This window comes from Hyla sarda, chromosome 7 (assembly GCF_029499605.1).
Source record: "Hyla sarda isolate aHylSar1 chromosome 7, aHylSar1.hap1, whole genome shotgun sequence".
Taxonomy (NCBI): Eukaryota; Metazoa; Chordata; class Amphibia; order Anura; family Hylidae; genus Hyla; species Hyla sarda.
This window is the reverse complement of record NC_079195.1, coordinates 228,317,371-228,340,801: the sequence shown is the minus strand read 5'-3', so window position 1 is coordinate 228,340,801 and position 23,431 is coordinate 228,317,371. Positions and strand designations below refer to the sequence as shown.

The window sequence follows — 23,431 nt, the reverse complement described above, 5'->3', positions numbered from 1 at the left end:
TTACCAGCGTATGTTGAGGGACCACTGTATAATGGATATCATGAATTCAATGGGATTCTGCTGCACTGTGCACACCGCGGAATTTCTGTGCCAGGTTTGTCCGCACAATGAATGTGCACATTCATTCTTTGTGCGGGGTCCGTACGGAAAGCATAGCCGTCTAGGAAACGATGCCATTCCTGTGCGGTCCTATCATGCAGGCGGCCTGCAGTGTATGGAATGTCCGCATTCCGTCATGTGAACATAGCCTTAGAGTGATTACTTTTTTTTATTTTTCACCTCCAAAGCCATGAGGTCTGTTTTTTGCGGGGCCAATTGTTCTTTGTATTACCACCCTTCATTTTACAAATAAATATACTGTGAAACAGAAACAAATTGTGAAGCAAAATTGGAAAAAAACAAACAAAAAACAAAACAAAAAACAAAACAAAACCAATGTTGCAAGTATTGGGATGGGCTGGATAGTTTTTATGCTACTTACAGTGCAGTTAACCTTATCACGTCCAGGGTAGGGAACGGTGCGAGGCAAGCTCAAACCACTGGCCCTACCTACTTGGATGATCAGTCCAAAACAATGGCCCCTAACTGGGCCACGGTCCCTACACTAGTTAAAGTGCAGGGACATCAAGAATAGTGAGTCACGCGGTGTCCCCGCGTCATATCGGGTCGGTCCCGGTGGCTATCAACGGCGGGGACCCACGGCTAATACAGGACATCACCGATCGCGGTGATGTCCTGTATCAACCCTTCAGACGCGGCGATCAAAGCTGACCGCCGCGTCTGAAGTGAAAGTGAAAGTATCCCGGCTGCTCAGTCGGGCTTTACGGGACCGCCGCGGTGAAATCGCGGCATCCCGAACAGCTTTCAGGACAGCGGGAGGGCCCTTACCTGCCTCCTCGGTGTCCGATCAATGAATGACTGCTCCGCGCCTGAGATCCAGGCAGTTAATACACGCCAGTGATCAGCATAGGAGATCAGTGTGTGCAGTGTTATAGGTCCCTATGGGATAATAATGATCAGTATAAGAGATCAGTGTGTGCAGTGTTATAGTCTCCTATGGGATAACAATGATCAGTATAAGAGATCAGTGTGTGTAGTGTTATAGGTCCCTATGGGATAATAATGATCAGTATAAGAGATCAGTGTGTGCAGTGTTATAGGTCCCTATGGGATAATAATGATCAGTATAAGAGATCAGTGTGTGCAGTGTTATAGTCTCCTATGGGATAACAATGATCAGTATAAGAGATCAGTGTGTGTAGTGTTATAGGTCCCTATGGGATAATAATGATCAGTATAAGAGATCAGTGTGTGTAGTGTTATAGGTCCCTATGGGATAATAATGATCAGTATAAGAGATCAGTGTGTGCAGTGTTATAGGTCCCTATGGGATAATAATGATCAGTATAAGAGATCTGTGTGCGCAGTGTTATAGTCTCTTATGGGACCTATAACAGTGCAAAAAAAAAAAGTAAAAAAAAAGTGTTAATAAAGGTCATTTACCCCTTCCCTAATAAAAGTTTGAATCACCCCCCTTTTCCCATAAAAAAAATAAAACAGTCTAAAAAATAAAATAAAAATAAACATATGTGGTATCGCCGCGTGCGTAAATGTCCGAACTATAAAAATATATCATTAATTAAACCGCACGGTCAATGGCGTACGCGCAAAAAAATTCAAAAGTCCAAAAAAGCGTATTTTGGTCACTTAAAAAATGGTCATTAAAAAATGAATAAAAAGTGATAAAAAAATCCGATCAAAACAAAAATCATACCGATAAAAACCAGGTCACGGCGCAAAAAATGAGCCCTCATATCACCCTGTACGTGGAAAATAAAAAAGTTATAGGGGTCAGAAGATGACATTTTTAAATGTATACATTTTCCTGCATGTAGTTATGATTTTTTCCAGAAGTGCGACAAAATCAAACCTATATAAGTAGGGGATCATTGTAACTGTATGGACCTACAGAATAATGATAAGGTGTAATTTTTACCGAAATATGCACTGCGTAGAAACGGAAGCCCCCATAATTTAAAAAATGGCGTTTTTTCTTCGATTTTGACGCACAATGATTTTTTTCCCGTTTCGTCGTGAATTTTTGGATAAAATGACTGATGTCACTGCAAAGTAGAATTGGTGACGCAAAAAATAAGCCATAATATGGATTTTTAGGTGGAAAATTTAAATGGTTATGATTTTTAAAAGCTAAGGAGGAAAAAACGAAAGTAGTTAGGTAGCGTAGCCGTAGATTAGTGTTGCATGCTGGGAGTTGTAGTTTAGCTCATAGTGCAGCGAAGGCACCACAACTCCCAGCATGCCCAGACAGCTAAAGGCTACCCAGGCATGCTGGGAGTTGTAGTTTTACACAGGTATAAAGTAGTTAATCTAGTGTTAGCTCAATGTTATCGCACTTTTAGCGTAGTGTAGTGTTAGCGCAATTTTACAGTCGGGCCACAGAGGCCATGAGAGCTCGGTGCAGCTCGGTGCAGCTTCAGCTATCACAGGGAGAGGAGATCCTCTCCCTGTGATAGCCAAACTGAGACTGCTGTGCGCGGCGATGTGTGACGGTTAAATATGTCACGTGACAAGTGTGAGCCAATAGGATGTGATGGAGGCGGAGCATCTCATTCTATGGCAAATCTCATTCAATGGCAATGCACCGGCTCTCTCACGGGTTCCAGCGAGCGTGTGGCGTCTGACCCAAAAGGTACAAATACAGCAAACTAAGGGTTAACCAGGGACAGGCAGGAGTCAGAAATACAGAGGGCTGCAAAAGTACAAAACGTTAGGCAAAGGGATAGTCAGGTCACAGGCAAAGGTCAGATATAAGAGAAGATACAATATAAATTGGAGGGAAGGGAATGAACCACTAAAAGGGAAAGGACGGAGAATATTGAAGGGATTTAAATATCCCGCCCCTTGGAGGCACGGACACTGGCGCCACAGCTGATTGGCCGAGGGCCTACCAAATGGCAGGGCCAACACCGTCATTCAGTTTCGATTGGCCCTATTATGTGCAGGCCGGCTGTCACAGTAACAAGAGATGACGAGAATGGACAGAAGGAAGAACGGAGACGGTGCTGGATCCTGGAGCAGGTATCACATTGGATCACTACAATGCGCTATAGTTTTAGTTATGTTTTACCGTAAAAAAAAAAAAAAAATTACAAACTATTCTTCTTTATTGTTTTAAATTGTCATTTATTGTGCACTGATCTATAGTTTTTATCTTTGCCATTTTGGGGAAGATGAGATTTTTTTATAGATTTTAACTCTATTTATTATTTTTTTTAGATATGATGTAACAAAAAACCCAAAGAAAATAAAATTCTGTAGTTTGGTATTTTTTTATGTGTTTACTCCATTTACTGTGCGGGATCAGTGATGTTATATTTAGTTGTGTCAATTTCACACAATTATGTTTATTTTATTTTTATTTTTTTAATTAGAAAAATAGGAAAAAGGATGGTGATTAGAGTTCTTAATTGTGGGAGGAGTTTATTTATATATATTTTTTAAACAAATTTTACTTTTTTTGGTTTAACATTTTTTATCAAAAGCAAAAGGGAAGCATTTCTCTCTGGAGGACCTAATAGATCAGTGCATCAATTGATTTTAATAAAAGCTGTGTAATTCTTAAATTGCCCTGTGGTGGCGCTGCAGAAGAACTCAACAATTCCTCAAACAATCGCCACTGATTTATGGGGTTCTCGGCAGAGAGACAACAGCTGATAAGCTAAAATATGGGGGACCCTTCTCTTAAAAGAGCCCCCGCTCTACGATCTAACACATCTCTATTAACAAATATTGGTTTATCTAGAATTAAAGGAGAAGCTGGAATTCTGTGGTTACGGAAATGAACGATATCCGGACTCCATTATCTGATTACAGTATCAATGTTTAATTCTATTCTGTGCTGTTGCTTGGCAACCACTAGGAATTCTATGGATCTTTAAGAGATACAGTGTTACATCCTATAGGCTTCATTTATCTTTTATTTATTTATTTATTTAAATTGCCTTCTAGTGATGTCCGGGGAGTTTTATATACTGAAATTTATTCTGCGAAGATGCGAAAAAAGGGCAGGCTCGTGTCAGTGATCAGCTGTGATTTGTGGAAGAACCACCTGCCAGCGGGTGTTTGCATTCCCTACAGCCCCACCTACTGGTGAAATGAAGAACTGCACCTGCCCATTAACCCCTTTACAGTGGAAAAGTTTTTTTTTTAATCAACTGGTGCCAGAAAGTTAAACAGATTTGTAAATGACTTTTATTAAAAAATCTTAATCCTTTCAGTACTTATTAGCAGCTGTATGCTACAGAGGAAATTCTTTGCTTTTTGGATTTATTTTCTGTCACAAACACAGTGCTCTCTGCTGACACCTCTGTCCATTTTAGGAACTGTCCAGAGCAGAATGCTTGCTATGGGGATTTTCTCCTGCTCAGGACAGTTCCTGACATGGACAGAGGTGTCAGCAGAGAGCATTGTGGTCAGACAGAAAGGAAATTCAAAAAGAAAAGAACTTCCTGTGTAGTATACAGCCGCTAACAAGTACTGGAAGGATTAAGATTTTTTTTATTGGAAGCAATTTACAAATCTGTATAACTTTCTGGCACCAGTTGATTTAAAAAAAATAAAAAGTTTTCCACCGGAGTACCCCTTTAATGACCAAGGCAAATTGTCAAAATCTGACATGTGTCCACTTATTTGGTAATAACTTTGGAAAGCAATTCTGAGAATGATTTTTGGTGACTTATTGTACTTTACATTAGTGGTACATTTTGAATGATATATTTAAAGTTTTTTGTAAAAAAAAAAAAAAAAAATTCTGCGAAAAAAATAAATGAAAGATTAGCATTTTTCTAGATTTTACATTTTCTGCTCGTACAATAAATAGTCATAACCCACCAAATTAATGATTAATTCACATATACAATATATCCTCTTTATGTTCCCATCATTTGATAAACATTCTTTTACTTTTTTTTAGAATGTTAGAAGGTTTAAGTTTTCCAGATTTTGAAGAAAATTTCAAAATCTGATTTTTCAGGGACAAGTTCAGTTCTGAAGTAGAATTCAGGGGCCTGTGTGTTAGATACCCCAAATAATTAACCCCATTTTATAAACTGCACCCCTTAAAGTAGTCAAAATGATATTAAAGAAGTTTATTAACCCTTTAGGCATCTCACAGAAATAAAAGCAAAGTGGAGGCTGAATTGAAAAATTTCATTTTTTTTGCAGATTTTTCATTTTAATCAATTTTTTCTGTAACACAGTCGGTGTTGACAAAGAAATACAACTCAAGGTATATTCCCTGAATTTTGACGGATTTAGAAATATCCCAGATCCTGAGTACAGCAGCTGATAAGTACTGGAATGATTAAGGTTTTTATATAGAAGTAATTTACAAATCTGTTTACATTTCTGGCACCAGATGATTGTAAAAAAAAGTGTTTTCCACCAAAGTACCCCTTTAAAAAAAAGTTGAAAAAAAGAAAAAGAAAAAAAGGAAAACAAATTTTTACAATACCCAACTAATAAAGTTTCTAATACATTTTTAATAATTACTTGAAAAAAAATATATATTAAAAAATGTAAAACAAATCTAATAAACATGGTCTTATTAATTTATTATAAAAAATAAAGAAACAAATATTCCAAAAATGTATAATAACTAACTATCATGTTTAACTAATAACTAATTCATGTTTTTTTTTTGGGGGGGGGGGGGGGAACGCGGAATGTTGAAAAACAGATGACCACGCCCCTATTATGGGGTTTCACAGAATTACGGTTTTAGGTCCGGTCACAAAACCGGATACGGGGCAGAAATGAGATGTCTGGTCGGCTCATTAAAGTGAATGGATTTCAGGGCCGGACCGGCTGGGGTGCGGGAGCGCCCGGTTTTCCCCTCCCCCAGGCGGATCCAGCAACCGTAGGCTGCAATCGTGGTGTGAATGCAGCCATAGTCAAGTTGTAGTTGTTTATTTGTATAATTGTATTTTTTTACTTCTTATTGTGGCAAACACTGGCAAAGGTGATGTGTGACAATATTTTGGTGCAACCCAATGAAAAACAGTACTCGATAATCAAGAGGGTTTCTGGGTTGTAAATATGATGCCCAGCGATGGCCGCCCTTATTGTCAACGCAGCGGGTGTCAAACTGTGTTACTTAGGGCCCCACCAGTAAAAGGGATTTTGGGGCCCACTCTACAGATACAGTACAAACAGGGGTTATTGACCCCCATTCACCAATTCTTGTCGCCACATTCTCCTCAATGGAAAGGCGGCCATATTTGTGTGCACTGAATGCATCAGATTTCCCAACCAATCCCCCCAGACTGAATACAGCTCATTTACATGTTTTCCGGGCCACATTACCATTACAGGCCACTGTAGAACTTTACCCCTTAATTTTTGGGGGTCAAGTTTTGTATGTAAACAATTGTTCCCTGTTATCAGCTATTTTTAGCAGGGATCGACCAATATCATTTTTTTTAGGGCCGATATCGATAATCTGTGACCTTTCTGGCCGATAGCCGATAACTTATACCGATATTCCGGTATAAGTTAAAGGGGTATTCCAGGCCAAAACTTTTTTATATATATCAACTGGCTCCGGAAAGTTAAACAGATTTGTAAATTACTTCTATTAAAAAATCTTAATCCTTCCAATAGTTATTAGCTTCTGAAGTTGAGTTGTTGTTTTCTGTCTAACTGCCCTCTGATGACTCACGTCCCGGGAGCTGTGTAGTTCCTATGGGGATATTCTCCCATCATGCACAGCTCCCGGGACGTGACATCATCATTGAGCAGTTAGACCGAAAACTTCAGAAGCGAATAACTATTGGAAGGATTAAGATTTTATAATAGAAGTAATTTACAAATCTGTTTAACTTTCTGGCACCAGTTGATATATATAAAAAAAGGTTTTGCCTGGAATACCCCTTTAATTTTTAGGTCATGGAAGGGGTATCTGTAGTGCTTTGCTTAAAGGAATACTCTAAAAATGTACTTTTTAATCAACTGGTGCCAGAAAGTTATACAGATTAGTCAATTACCGCTATCTAAAAATCTTAATCCTTCCAGTCCTTATCAGCTGCTGTATGCTCCACAGGAAGTTGTGTAGTTCTTTCCAGTCTGACCACAGTGCTCTCTGCTGACACCTCTGTCCGTGTCAGGAACTGTCCAGAGTAGAGGAAGCATGCTATGGGGATATGGACAGAGGTGTCAGCAGAGAGCACTGGGGTCAGACTGGAAAGAACTACACAACTTCCTGTGGAGCATACAGCAGCTGAAAAGTACTGGAAAGAATAATATTTTTAAATAGAAATAATTTACAAATCTGTAGAACTTTCTGGAGCCAGTCGATTTAAGTACAATTTATTTTCTCTAGAGTACCCCCTTTAAAGGGTTACTCCGCTGCTCAGCGTTTGGAACAAAAATGTTCCGAGCGCTTAGAGCCGGCGCCAGGGGCTCGTGATGTCATAGTCCCACCCCACATCATGGCACGCCCGCCCCCTCAATGCAAGTCTATGGGAGGGGGCGTGACGCAGTCACGCCCCCTCCCATAGACTTGCATTGAGGGGGCGGGGTGTGACATCATGAGGTGCGGGACTATGACATCACAAGCTCCCGGCGCCGGCTCCAGCGTCAGCGCCAGGGGCTCGCGACATCATAGCCCAGCACTGGCTCCAGCGTTCGGAACATTTTGCAGCGGAGTACCCCTTTAAATCTCTAGGATATTCTTAGTTTTCTCAGTTCCTCTGCATTAATATTCCCCCGGAAACTTCTTTTTGTCATCACTTTTGTAGAACATATTAAGAACAGAATTCCGCAAGAAGCCGCTTCAGTGAAATATAATTTCCTACGTGAAGAAATAAGGAGGCCATCTAATGAAAGCGCGGCTTTGTAGCGTTCGGCTGACCCCGCCCCTCCCCCGACATGAAAAAACGTACCTTTCTTTTTTGATTCCTTCTTGGCGCTGGTTTTCACAGCCACTTGAAGTTCTGCCTCAGTTGACATCCTATTAAATCCTCCTTACACCTCTTCACACAGATCCAGGCTCATCGAGAAGTCTCCTCCAACAGAACGGCTTGGCCCTTCAGACGCGACTCTCCGAATCACATACCGCGCTCACATCCTTCAAGAGCTGCAAGAGAAATGACAAGCGGCCATGTTAGAGGGGGCTTCAGGGGGGGGGGACGCGCTCTGTCATCAAAGGTTTGCAGCTCGCGGTCACGGCGACCTTTTCCGTAGTGTCGAACCTGAAAGTGAATTACTTATAGGAAACCATTATTAAAGGGGTACTCCGGGGCAAAACAAATATTTCCAAATTTGCTTTTTAATCAACTGGTGCCAGAAAGTTATACAGATTAGTCAATTACTTCTATCTAAAAATCTTAATCCTTCCAGTACTTATCAGCTGCTGTATGTTCCACAGGAAGTTGTGTAGTTCTTTCCAGTCTGACCACAGTGCTCTCTGCTTCCACCTCTGTCCGTGTCAGGAACTGTCCAAATCCCCATAGCAAATCTCTCCGGCTCTGGATAGTTCCTGAAAAGGACAGAGGTGGCAGCAGAGAACACTGTGGTCAGACTGGAAAGAACACCACAACTTCCTGTGGAGCATACAGCAGCTGATAAGTACTGGAGGGATTAAAATTTTTATATAGAAGTAATTTACAAATATGTAAAACTTTTTGGCACCAGTGGATTACAAAGTAAATTTTCAGAGTATCCCTTTAAGCATCTGTATGCTCCACAGGAAGTCGTGCAGTTCTTTCCAGTCTGACCACAGTGCTCTCTGCTGCCACGTCTGTCCGTGTCAGGAACTGTCCAAATCCCCATAGCAAACCTCTCTGGCACTGGACAGTTCCTGACAAGGACAGACGTGGCAGCAGAGAACACTGTGGTCAGACTGGAAAGAACAATAGGACTGCTATGAGGTTGGCACTGTAGGACTGCTTTGAGGTTGGCACTGTAGGACTGCTATGAGGTTGGCACTGTAGAACTGCTATGAGGTTGGCACTGTAGGGATGCTATAAGGTTGGCACTGTAGGACTGCTATGAGGTTGGCACTGTAGGACTGCTATGAGGTTGGCACTGTAGGACTGCTATGAGGTTGGCACTGTAGGACTGCTATGAGGTTGGCACTGTAGGACTGCTATTAGGTTGGCACTATAAGACTGCTGTGAGGTTGGCACTTTAGGACAGCTATTAGGTTGGCACTGTAGGACTGCTGTGAGGTTGGCACTGTAGGATTGCTGTGAGGTTGGCACTATAGGACTGCTATGAGGATGGCACTATAGGATTGCTATTAGGTTGGCACTGTAGGATTGCTATTAGGTTGGCACTGTAGCACTGATGTGAGGATGGCACTATAGGACTGCTATGAGGATGGCACTGTAGGACTGCTGTGAGGTTGGCACTGTAGGACTGCTGTGAGGTTGGCACTGTAGGACTGCTATTAGGTTGGCACTATAAGACTGCTGTGAGGTTGGCACTGTAGGACTGCTATGAGGATGGCACTGTAGGATTGCTATGAGGTTGGCACTGTAGGACTGCTGTGAGGTTGGCACTGTAGGACTGCTGTGAGGTTGGCACTGTAGGACTGCTGTGAGGTTGGCACTGTAGGACTGCTAGTAGGTTGGCACTGTAGGACTGCTGTGAGGTTGGCACTGTAGGACTGCTGTGAGGTTGGCACTGTAGGACTGCTAGTAGGTTGGCACTGTAGGACTGCTGTGAGGTTGGCACTGTAGGACTGCTGTGAGGTTGGCACTATAGGACTGCTATGAGGATGGCACTATAGGATTGCTATTAGGTTGGCACTGTAGGATTGCTATTAGGTTGGCACTGTAGGACTGATGTGAGGATGGCACTATAGGACTGCTATGAGGATGGCACTGTAGGACTGCTGTGAGGTTGGCACTGTAGGACTGATATTAGGTTGGCACTGTAGGACTGCTGTGAGGTTGGCACTGTAGGACTGCTGTGAGGTTGGCACTGTAGGACTGCTATGAGGTTGGCACTGTAGGACTGCTATTAGGTTGGCACTATAGGACTGCTGTGAGGTTGGCACTGTAGGACTGCTATGAGGTTGGCACTATAAGAATGCTGTGAGGTTGGCACTGTAGGACTGCTGTGAGGTTGGCACTATAAGAATGCTGTGAGTTTGGCACTGTAGGACTGCTGTGAGGTTGGCACTGTAGGACTGCTATTAGGATGGCACTATAGGACTGCTGTGAGGTTGGCACTGTAGGACTGCTATGAGGTTGGCACTATAAGACTGCTGTGAGGTTGGCACTGTAGGACTGCTGTGAGGTTGGCACTGTAGGACTGCTGTGAGGTTGGCACTGTAGGACTGCTGTGAGGTTGGCACTGTAGGATTACTATGGAGCATTTTCTTCTATTATTTTGAGGTTCTGAGGGTTTGATGTTTGCACCGTGCAGGACGCACTTGTCATATCATGTGGCAGAACCCATCTACTATTCCATATTCCAATAGAGAATCTGGTGGCATCATTCCCCTTTCTGCCTCGGGCTACAATCATCTCTGGGAGACGCATAAAAGGAAACTGCTGTAAACACTGAGATTCCGTATCTCAATTTAACATCCAAAAGGGGCCTAAATGAAATGCTGCATCCAGCGGGCACCAACAGCGCCACCTACAGAATCATAACAAAAACTACAATGCTCTCCAAGACACTGTAAGTCCATGTCTTCCCCACTTCCCCGCTTCTCTGTAAAAATTTATAATCCTCCTTGGGCTGTAAATAATCAGTAACTGGGAGATAGAGAGAAAGGGGGATGCAGCTGCAGCTTCTGTGTCTGAGACTGCATGCTGTAAGGGGGAGAGGAGGGGGATGCAGCTGTAGCTTCTGAGACTGCATGCTGTAAGGGGGAGAGGAGGGGGATGCAGCTGCAGCTTCTGTGTCTGAGACTGCATGCTGTAAGGAGGAGAGGAGGGGGATGCAGCTGCAGCTTCTGTGTCTGAGACTGCATGCTGTAAGGGGGAGAGGAGGGGGATGCAGCTGCAGCTTCTGTGTCTGAGACTGCATGTTGTAAGGGGGAGAGGAGGGGGATGCAGCTGCAGTTTCTGCTGTGAGATTGCATGCTGTGAGAGGCTGCATGATATTAGAGGGAACAAGGAGGGAAAAGAGAGAGGAGGGAGATGCAGCTGCAGTTTCTGTGTTTGGATTTGCAAGAGGGAAGATGAGGATGTAATAAAACACATAATAAATGTCTCAGCAGCCGAGGAGGGATTGTGATTCCTGTTCTGTGATTCCTGTTCTGTGATTCCTGTTCTGTGATTATAGGTAGGTTATCAAACCTTGTAACATAAGATCTAAAATGCAGACACAAATAACTATAAAAAGAAAATAATAAAAAAAAAAACAACTCAGTTAATTCCAAACCTTCCTGGCAACCAATGTGAAATGATCGGAATATTCTGCATTTATAATGTGCGCAGATCTGGTGGGAGGCGAGAAGCTCGGCGTCTTTTTCAAACCTTCCAGATGTCCTGATATTTGTCGGTGAGGACTGAAGCAAATATAGAAGGATCAGTTCTGTTCTGATCATCAATGTATTTACAGCAGGCGGGGGATATGTACAGAAGAGAACTCATCTTTATATGAAGGAGATCAGCAGGAACCCCAGCAGGGGGCAGCACATGAGCCAGTAAGACATTCGTGAGGAGGATCATATGAGCAGATTCAGAGCAGACATCATACTGATCCAGAAGACAATCCATTTAGAGCCAAACATTTACCACTAGAGCATCTTTTTGCTTCATGAATAATAGAGATCTAAGGACCCATTCAACTTGGAAATTGCAGTGCAACATTATGGGGGGGTATTTATCAAAGGATTTATCTGTTTTTTTTAACGTAACTTTGGCGCAATGCTTTGGCGCCGTGTCTATTTGCGCCAAAGTTTGGCGCATTTTCTCCACTGCCATTTGTACAACTTTATCAAAATCACACGGTCCTGTGTGTGTGATTTTAAGAGGGTTACTCCGGTGAAAAACTTTTATTTTTATTTTTTTTTTTTTTAATCAACTGGTGCCAGAAAGTTAAACAGATTTGTAAATTACTTCTATTAAAAAATCTTAATCCTTCCTGGACTTATTAGCTGCTGAATACTACAGTGGGAATTCTTTTCCGTTTGGAACACAGAGCTCTCTGCTGACATCTCTGTCCATTTTAGGAACTGCCATAGTAAAAGGAAATACCCATAGCAAACATATGCTGTTCTGGACAGTTCCTAAAATGGACAGAGATGTCAGCAGAGAGCACTGTGCTCATGATGTCAGCAGACAGCTCAGTGTTTCAAAAAGAAAAGAATTTCTGCTATAGTATTCAGCAGCTAATAAGTAGAGGAAGGATTAAGATTTTTTAATAGAAGTAATTTACAAATCTGTTTAAATCTTTCTGGCACCAGTTGATTTAAAAAAAAAAAAAACGTTTTTCACCGGAGTATCCCTTTAACTTTAGTCAGTTATTCATCATTTGCACCAATCGATCTTTGGTGCAATGTTGCACCTTTAGGGTTTTTTTTGGCGCAAATCACCGCCAAGAAATTTTGCACATGGAAAACACACTTAGCAATGTCAGAAAATGTAAAGGCGTCAAAACACATTAAAAAAATATTTTGTGAACGCAGCGACGCCTCCAGGGCTGCTCAATACTATCCTGTGACATAGTTGTCTCTGAGGAACCTTCACCCTCCGCTGAGCCAGCATTGGACATGGCCACACAGGGTCAGGAAAGGTAAGCACTAAAGCAGTGGTCTCCAACCTACGGACCTCCAGATGTTGCAAAACTACAACTCCCAGCATGCCCGGACAGCCAACGGCTGTCGGGGCATGCTGGGAGTTGTAGTTTTGCAACATCCGGAGGTCCGCAGGTTGAAGACCACTGCACTAAAGTAACCAAAAAAAATGAATAAATAAACTACTCAAGTTGAAAATAAAATCCATTTCACATGGTGACTATAAACCCCACAAAAGAAAATAACTCCCGTCGCTTGCTGATATACGGCAGGAGGGACCCCGAAATGTCTGCTCTACAGGGTAAAATACACGTCCTCTGTGGCGGTAAGTTCTGTGTAAAAGGCGCTGTGAACGGCTGATTTCAACATTTGAGCCAGAATTACTAACAACTTGCACCAAATGATAAATTTGGTGCATGTCCGCGAAAACCAAAGTGAAAAAAAAAAGGGTAAAAAGAAACTGTCAACAGGCAAAATTGATAAATACCCCCCTATGTGAAAGAGGAATAGGGTCCCCACTTGTGTCTTTCCCTTCCCACACCATAAGGACCTTCCCTTCCCACACTATAAGGACATTCCCTTCCCACACCATAAGGACCTTCCCTTCCCACACCATAAGGACCTTCCCTTCCCACGCCATAAGGACCTTCCCTTCCCACACCATAAGGACCTTCCCTTCCCACACCATAAGGACCTTCCCTTCCCACACTATAAGGACATTCCCTTCCCACACCATAAGGACCTTCCCTTCCCACACCATAAGGACCTTCCCTTCATACACCATAAGGACCTTCCTTTCCCACACCATAAGGACCTTCCCTTCCCACGCCATAAGGACCTTCCCTTCCCACACCATAAGGACCTTCCCTTCACACACCATAAGGACCTTCCCTTCCCACACCATAAGGACCTTCCCTTCCCACACCATAAGGACCTTCCCTTCCCACACCATAAGGACCTTCCTTTCCCACACCATAAGGACCTTCCCTTCCCACACCATAAGGACCTTCCCTTCCCACACCATAAGGACCTTCCCTTCATAAACCATAAGGACCTTCCTTTCCCACACCATAAGGACCTTCCCTTCCCACACCATAAGGACCTTCCCTTCCCACACCATAAGGACCTTCCCTTCCCACACCATAAGGACCTTCCCTTCATACACTATAAGGACCTTCCTTTCCCACACCATAAGGACCTTCCCTTCCCACACCATAAGGACCTTCCCTTCATACACCATAAGGACCTTCCTTTCCCACGCCATAAGGACCTTCCCTTCCCACACCATAAGGACCTTCCCTTCACACACCATAAGGACCTTCCCTTCCCACACCATAAGGACCTTCCCTTCCCACACCATAAGGACCTTCCTTTCCCACACCATAAGGACCTTCCTTTCCCACACCATAAGGACCTTCCCTTCCCACACCATAAGGACCTTCCTTTCCCACACCATAAGGACCTTCCCTTCCCACACCATAAGGACCTTCCCTTCCCACACCATAAGGACCTTCCCTTCCAACACCATAAGGACCTTCCCTTCCCACACCATAAGGACCTTCCCTTCCCACACCAACATGACCTTCCCTTCATACACCATAAGGACCTTCCCTTCCCACACCATAAGGACCTTCCCTTCCCACACCATAAGGACCTTCCCTTCCCACACCATAAGGACCTTCCCTTCCCACACCATAAGGACCTTCCCTTCCCACACCATAGGGTCTTCCTCTTCTCCCACCATACCAGGGTCTTCCTGCCATAGGGTCTGCCCTTTTGCCTTATCAGAGAGTCTTACTCTCCCCCCACCATAGGGTTTTCCTCTCCCTTCTTTTATAGTAGGGTCTACCCTATCCTATGTTTTCTACTTAGATGGATTCTAGCATCAATATATATTTATAATGATATTGATACAATTATTAAGGCACCAAACGTACAGTAATCAGTATTTAACCCAAAAATATAATTACAGCGAGAACAACAAAGCAAAACTTTCCAGTCAATAAGCAGCAGCGGTAATGGAAGGAAAGAAAAATCCGGAGGAATTATAGAAGCGTCACATAAACCTGACAGTAAATGACTTGTGTTAGACGAGTGAAAGAAAAACAACAAATGAGCGGAGCTGTAATCTACAGTACACACTGTGACGGAAGGACAGATCCGAGCACGATGACACTCAAATGGAATGAATTTTCTGTTTGCTGTTAACAAAAGAAACATTATACTGCGGAGGAATGTCTCATCTGTTGTGTATAATACATTGTAACTAATATCCTCATATCTATATATGTATATACCTCATGCCTATCTCTTATTCATATCTATCTATCTCATATCTATCTCATATCTATCTCATATCTATCTATCTATCTATCTATCTCATATCCATCTATCTATCTATCTCATATCTATCTCATATCTATCTATCTCATATCTATCTCATATCTATCTATCTCATATCTATCTATCTCATATCCATCTATCTATCTATCTCATATCTATCTCATATCTATCTATCTATCTATCTCATATCTATCTATCTCATATCTATCTATGTATATAACTCTCATTCATATCTATCTATCTCATATCTATTTATATATCTATCTATCTTATATCTATCTATCTATTCATCTATCTGTGGTGGCCCAGTATGGGAGATGTTACCCCGTACTGTCCTATCAGGCAGCCTCCTTCACTGTCCCCTGGGCCCCTTGCACCTGTTTCGCCCCTGTACATATGTTCTGCAGTGTATTGTATTATAAAATGTCTTGTATCTTTAAGAGTTATGTCATGTGATATGTCATGTGATTGTTACCCTGGAGGTACCAGTGACCAGGTGACCCCAAGAGTGACCTATGGGCTCCCTGCTGGTCTCCCCCATATAATGACCTATGGGCTCCCTGCTGGTCTCCCCCATATAATGACCTATGGGTTCCCTGCTGGTCTCCCCCATATAATCCCTGGGTGGAGCTTCTCTCTCTTCTGCTGGGGTCCAATGTAGTCTTGTCTAGTGTGTGTGTCCAGAGTGTTGGAGACCTCAAAGTCCAGTCCTGCAGCCACCATCAAGTCAAGTAAGATAAAGTCACAGCTTTATGAGTCAAGTCAGTCCCTGTCATCTGTCAAGTCAGCGTGGTCTGCATTCAATTGTCCAGTCCTACTACAAGTCCCAGCAAGCCCTTAAGGTCTCTGCGTCACCTCCTTGGGCCCTGGCTGAACTGTATAGACTTCACCAACTGTCTACCCTCAGTAAAGCTACCGGCATTGGAGTCATTATTGCCCCCATGCCTAGCCCAGGATTTTGCGGTATATCAAGGATAAACCACGCCCTGGCATCACGAATACAAGGGGTTAATGCCATCTGCCCCTAGGGTAACAACATCTGCCCTCACCACACCACGTTACAACATATCTATCTCATATCTATCTATCTACCTTATATCTATCTATCTCATATCTTCTATCTATCTCATATCTATCTATCTATCTCATATCTATCTATCTCATATCTATCTCATATCTATCTATCTATCTCATATCTATCTATCTCATATCTATCTATCTATCTCATTTCTATCTATCTCATTTCTATCTATCTCTCTATCTCATATCTATCTATCTCATATCTATCTCATATCTATCTATCTCTCTATCTCATATCTCTCTATCTCATATCTATCTATCTCTCTATCTTATATCTATTTATCTATCTCATATCTATCTATCTCATATCTATCTATCTCATATCTATCTATCTCATATCTATCTCATATCTATCTATCTCATATCTATCTCATATCTATCTCATATCTATCTCATATATATCTATCTCATATCTATCTATCTATTTATTTCATATCTATCTGAAGATATCTTGGAGCATCACTGCCCCTAGTGGTTAATCATGGTAGAGGTGCAGAGTGAGGAGCAGGTTCGCCCCCCCAGAGCTGTGTTAGATATTATGTAAATGTATGAAAACTAAACTTTTAAGTACCTTTAATGCAGACAATTGATTCAGTCGTTGCCATAGGCCACAAATAAACTGATAGAAAATCCAATTAAATGTATTCAGATTCATATTTAATCCCTTATTGTAGATGGCGGATAAATATTTACATGGTTGATCGCCCGCACTTTATTAAAAGCGCAAAACTAAATGTGATTAGTATTCAGAGGAGGCTATTAATGTCATCCCGGCGGCGCTGTCAGAGTGAACCCAGCGACACAATGTAACCGCTGCGAGGGATTCTATCTATCTATCATCTATCTATCTATCTATCTATCACATATCTATCTATCTATCTCATATCTATCACATATCTATCTATCTATCTCATATCTATCTCATATCTATCTATCTATCTATCACATATCTATCTATCTCATATCTATCTATCTCATATCTATCTATCTATCTATCACATATCTATCTATCTATCTCATATCTATCTATCTCATATCTATCTACCTCATATCTATCTATCACATATCTATCTATCTATCTCATATCTATCTATGTCATATCTATCTATCTCATATCTATCTATCTGTCTATCCCATATCTATCTCATATCTATCTATCTATCTCACATCTATCTATATATCTATCTCATATCTATCTATCTATCTATCTATCTATCTATCTATCTATCTATCTTTCTCATATCTATCTATCTAGTTATCTATCTCATATCTATCTATCTATCTATCTATCTATCTATCTATCTCATATCTATCTATCTGTCTATCTCATATCTATCTATCTCACATCTATCTATATATCTATCTCATATCTATCTATCTATCTCATATCTATCTATCTAGTTATCTATCTCATATCTATCTATCTATCTATCTATCTCATATCTATTTATCTAGTTATCTATCTCATATCTATCTATCTATCTATCTATCTCATATCTATCTATCTAGTTAGACTAGATAAGTCAGTCAGCACTTTAGTTGATACCAAACTATTATATGGACCTGGCCTACAGGTGCACGCTACTAGGCTAAATATACAGCAACAGGAGAATACAGCAGCACACTGCCAGCACAAGGATATAGGTGCAACATGAATATGCAGATAAAACATGGAGATCTATACAGCTATGGTGTAATAGATGCAAATGTGAAACTATGAAACTACCTCCATGTTGACCTTGCACCCCACCCACCTCTATCAGGTGTATATAAGGTGTCTTGGATGTTCCAGACCCTGCCATGCTTACTGAACTGTTCACACAGAGGCATATTCACAGTGTAGGGTCCGTCCCAATGAGGCCACCTTATCGCGGTGGGACGGTCCAAGCTATTTGACCGCTGGCGGAGACAAATTTGCGAGCTAAGTGCCTCACTATCTCATAGTTTCACATTTGCATCTATTACACCATAGCTGTATAGTCTCCATGTTTTATCTGCATGTTCATGTTTCATCTATATCCTTGTGCTGGCAGTGTGCTGCTGTATTCTTCTGTTGCTGTATATATATCTATCTCATATCTATATATCTATCTATCTATCTATCTAATACAACCAAAGAATAAGTTGGCCAGCACTATTGATTCCAAACTATTGTATAGACCTGGCTTACAGGTGCAGGCTGCTGGGCTAAATATACAGCAACAGGAGAATACAGCAGCACACTGCCAGCACAAAGATATAGATGAAACATGAGTATATAGATGAAACATGAGTATATAGATAGAACATGAAAAGCTTTACAGCTGTTGTACAAGAAATGAAAATATGAAATTATGAAACAGTGAGGTACTTAGCTTGCAAATTTGGCGGCCAAATAGCTTGGACCATCCCACCACGGTAAGATGACCTCATTATGGGACGGACCCTACACTGTGAATATGCCTCTGTGTGAACAGTACAACAGGCATTGCAGGATCTGAAACATCCAAGGCACCTTATATACACCTGATAGAGGTGGGTGGGGTGCAGGAGCCAACATGGAGGTAGCCACTCCCCCGTATGTGTAATACAACCAAAGAATAAGTCAGCCATATCTTTGTGCTAGCAGTGTGCTGCTGTATTCTCCTGTTGCTGTATATTTAGCCCAGTAGCGTGCACCTGTAAGCCAGGTCCATATAATAGTTTGGAATCAATAGTGCTGGCCAACTTATCCTTTGGTTGTATTACACATACGGGGGAGTGGCTACCTCCATGTTGGCTCCTGCACCCCACCCACCTCTATTAGGTGTATATAAGGTGTCTTGGATGTTTCAGTCCTGCAATGCCTGCTGAGCTGTTCACACAGAGGCATATTCATAGTCTAGGGTCCGTCCCAAAATGAGGTCACCTTATCGTGGTGGGACGGTCCAAGCTATTTGGCCGCAAAATTTGCAAGCTAAGTACCTCATGATTTCATAGTTTCATATCTTCATTTATTGCATTACAGCTGTATAGCTTTTCATGTTTTCTCTATATACTCATGTTCTATCTATATACTCATGTTTCATCTATATCTTTGTGCTAGCAGTGTGCTGCTGTATTCTCCTGTTGCTAGATATCTATCTATCTCATATCTATCTATCTGGTTGGTCACAGGACCAGCACTTCTATTATAATTTGGGATGTTGTGTGACCCCCTCCCCCATTTTGCTTTGTTAGAGAATTTTATTATTGTTTAATGAGTCACAATCTGATGTCCTTACCAAACAGTCCGGCTCCATCTCTATGAGAGTCCATCACCGTGTTATATAAACCGCCCTATAACGGAGAATAAGACCGCGGCGACAGCGCCAAACCAACTACAACTAATCCACTTAATTCCAGCAAAATGACCCTGACAGTGACTTGTATTTAATGTGTAATAAAATACCGTACATGGGATCCTGCGGGGCGACAAGTCATGTGTTACACCCCCCCCCCCCAGTATGAAATTATAATGCTCTAGTGCCCCCAACCTGTGACTTTCGAGAGGTTGTAAAACTACATCTCCCAGCATGCCCGGCAGCCTCCAGCACTTAGGAGAGGAGAAAAACCCTGTGGAGGAAACCTGCAGGGAACCATGGCTCCATGTGCCTCCAGCTGCTGCAAAACTACAACTCCCAGCATGCCCAAACAGCCACTGGCTGTCCGGGCATGCTGGGAGTTTTAGTTTTGCAACCACTGGAGAGCCACAGGTTGGGAAACACTGATTAAAAGTGCCCATAGACACTTAATAATGATGGATGATATAACAGTTAAGACTGAAGTTTTAACTGTGTGTATTTAACCATTTAACTAAGCTAGACCACCAGGGATATTGTAATCAACCCATTCACTACCCTTGACCACCAGGGATATTGTAATCAACCCCTTCACTACCCTTGACCACCAGGGATATTGTAATACACCCCTTCACTACCATAGACCACCAGGGATATTATATTAAACCCATTCACTACCATAGACCACCAGGGAAACTGTAATCAACCCCTTCACTACCCAAGACCACCAGGGATATTGTAATCAACCTCTTCACTACCTTTAACCACCAGGGATATTGTAATACACCCCTTCACTACCATAGACCACCAGAGATAATGTAATAAACCCCTTCAGTAACATAGACCACCAGGGATATTGTTATCAACCCCTTCACTACTCTTGACCACCAGGGATATTGTAATCAACCCCTTTCATACCCTAGACTACCAGGGATATTGTAGTCAACCACTTCACTACAATAGACCACCAGAGATAATGTAATCAACCCCTTCACTACCCTAGACCACTAGGGATATCGTAATCAACCCCTTCAATACCCTAGACTACCAGGGATATTGTAATCAACTCCTTCACTACCATAGACCAGGGGGATATTGTAAATCAACCCCTTCAATACCCTAGACTACCAGGGATATTATAATCAACTCCTTCACTACCATAGACCACCAGAGATAATGTAATCAACCCCTTCACTACCCTTGACCACCAGGGATATTGGAATCAAATCCTTCACTACCATAGACCACAGGAATATTGTAATCACCCCCTTCAATACCCTAGACTACCAGGGATATTGTAATCAACTCTTTCACTACCCAAGACCACCAGGGATATTGTTAATTGTATAATTTAACCCTTAACTACCCCCATGTGTGACGGTCAGGGATTTTGTTTAAAGTCCCATGCAAATTAATGGGAAATGTATGTTCCCATATAACTTCCGTACGGCTGGAGATATTTCAATACCTGGTACACATATTACGGGTCGGGATGGGAGGACGGGATAGGAGTACGGGATAGGAGGACGGGATAGGAGGTCATGATAGGAGGACGGGATAGGAGGTTGGGATAGGAGGTCGTGATAGGAGGACGGGATAGGAGGAAGGGATAGGAGGACGGGATAGGAGGTTGGGATAGGAGGACGGGATAGATGGACTGGATAGGAGGACGGGAAAGGAGTACGGGATAGGAGGACGGGATAGGAGGATGGGATAGGAGGTCGTGATAGGAGGACGGGATAGGAGGTTGGGATAGGAGGACGGGATAGGAGGTCGGGATAGGAGGAAGGGATAGGAGGTCGGGATAGATGGACTGGATAGGAGGACGGGATAGGAGGACAGGAAAGGAGAACGGGAAAGGAGGACGGAAAGGAGGACAGGATAGGAGGACGGGATATGAGGACAGAATAGATGGACGGGATAGGAGGACGGGATAGGAGGTCGGGATAGGAGGACGGGATAGATGGACTGGATAGGAGGACAGGATAGGAGGATGGGATAGGAGGACGGAAAAGGAGAACGGGAAAGGAGGATGGGAAAGGAGGACGGGAAAGGAGGTCGGGAAAGGAGGACGGGATAGGAGGACAGGATAGGAGGACGGGATAGGAGGACGGAATAGATGGACGGGATAGGAGGACGGGAAAGGAGGTTGAGATAGGAGGACGGGAAAGGAGGACAGGAAAGGAGGTCGAGAAAGGAGGATGGGAAAGGAGTACGGGAAAGGAGGACGGGAAAGGAGGACGGGATAGGAGGACGGAATAGATGGACGGGATAGGAGGACGGGATAGGAGGATGGGATAGGAGGTCGTGATAGGAGGACGGGATAGGAGGTCGAGATAGGAGGACGGGATAGGAGGTCGGGATAGGAGGACGGGATAGGAGGACGGAAAAGGAGAACGGGAAAGGAGGACGGGAAAGGAGGTTGAGATATGAGGACGGGATAGGAGGACAGGAAAGGAGGTCGAGAAAGGAGGATGGGAAAGGAGGACGGGAAAGGAGGACGGGAAAGGAGGACGGGATAGGAGGACGGAATAGATGGACGGGATAGGAGGACGGGATAGGAGGACGGGAAAGGAGGACGGGATAGGAGGTCGAGATAGGAGGACGGGAAAGGAGGACGGGAAAGGAGGTCAGGAAAGGAGGACGGAAAAGGAGGACAGGAAAGGAGGACGGGATAGGAGGACGGAATAGATGGACGGGATAGGAGGACGGGATAGGAGGACGGGAAAGGAGGACGGGATAGGAGGACGGGATAGGAGGACGGAATAGATGGACGGGATAGGAGGACGGGATAGGAGGACGGGATAGGAGGACGGAATAGATGGACGGGATAGGAGGACGGGAAAGGAGGACGGGATAGGAGGTCGAGATAGGAGGACGGGATAGGAGGACGGGAAAGGAGGACGGGATAGGAGGTCGGGATATGACAACAATATATGAGGACGGGATATGAAGTCAAAAGTTTCCTCCTTTGTTTATTTTCCTCCCCAACAAGGATTAGGAAGGAAAAACCGGGCAACGCCGGGTACTCAGCTAGTATATATATATAAAAAAAAGTTTTTTCTGGATAACCCCTTTAACATCTACAAAAATTCCCAGATAAGTTATCTACTCTCTTCCCGGATAAGTTATCTTATCACAATATGCCGAATATAAATCTTTTCCGCAAATCAGAACCATGATGGATTTTCGCTACTAATTGTTTGTATACGGCTGCTGATATTTAGATCTTATATCATTACCTCCTGTTACTTTGAGTACATAACTACTATGTATAGCTATGCGTTGCCATGGTAACAGACTACAAACAGTCCCTGTGTAGTCAGATCCTGCAGTCATGAGAAACTTTGCTTCCTCTGCCCCCCCCCCCTTCTTGATAACCTACAGACCAGTGTTTCCCAACCAGGGTGCCTCCAGCTGTTGCAAAACTACAACTCCCAGCATGCCCGGACAGCCAACAGCTGTCCGGGCATGCTGGGAATTGTAGTTTAGCAACAGCTGCAGGCATTCAAGTTGGGAAACACTGCGACATATAGCAAATAGGAGACAAGTGGAGATAGTAGTACAACACCATAGGATTAGTGATGAGCGGCAGGGGCCATATTCGAATTTGCGATATTTCACAAATATATGGACGAATATTCATCCTATGTTCGCGAAATTCGCATATTCGCTATGTTTGTTCTCTTTTGCATGAAATTTGCATAGTGCGCATGCGCAATTATATCTTTCACCTAAAAGAAGGGAGGGATCAGTATCCAGTCTGGAAGTGCCGATATTCGCATAATTATTCTCATAAACATTCGCATAAGTATTTGCATAAATTTGCATAAAAATTCAATATTAATATATTTAGAATATATAAAACTATATTTTGAATATTCGCAAAATCGCAAAGTGACGATATTTGCGGTAAAAATGTGCATTTTGAATA

General features: G+C 42.8%; 1 protein-coding gene across 6 annotated transcripts in view; it reads right to left on the bottom strand.

Annotated features, from left to right (window-relative positions):
* The window catches only part of DAB1 (DAB adaptor protein 1), a 705,741-nt gene that overhangs the window by 192,576 nt on the left and 489,734 nt on the right, over window positions 1–23,431 (bottom strand). For all 6 annotated transcript variants that reach the window (XM_056532962.1, XM_056532964.1, XM_056532963.1 and 3 more), the window contains one exon: window positions 7,962–8,155. In XM_056532962.1, coding sequence (XP_056388937.1) covers window positions 7,962–8,028 — 67 coding nt within the window. In that variant the 5' untranslated portion in view covers window positions 8,029–8,155. The remainder of the gene's footprint in view (window positions 1–7,961; window positions 8,156–23,431) is intronic.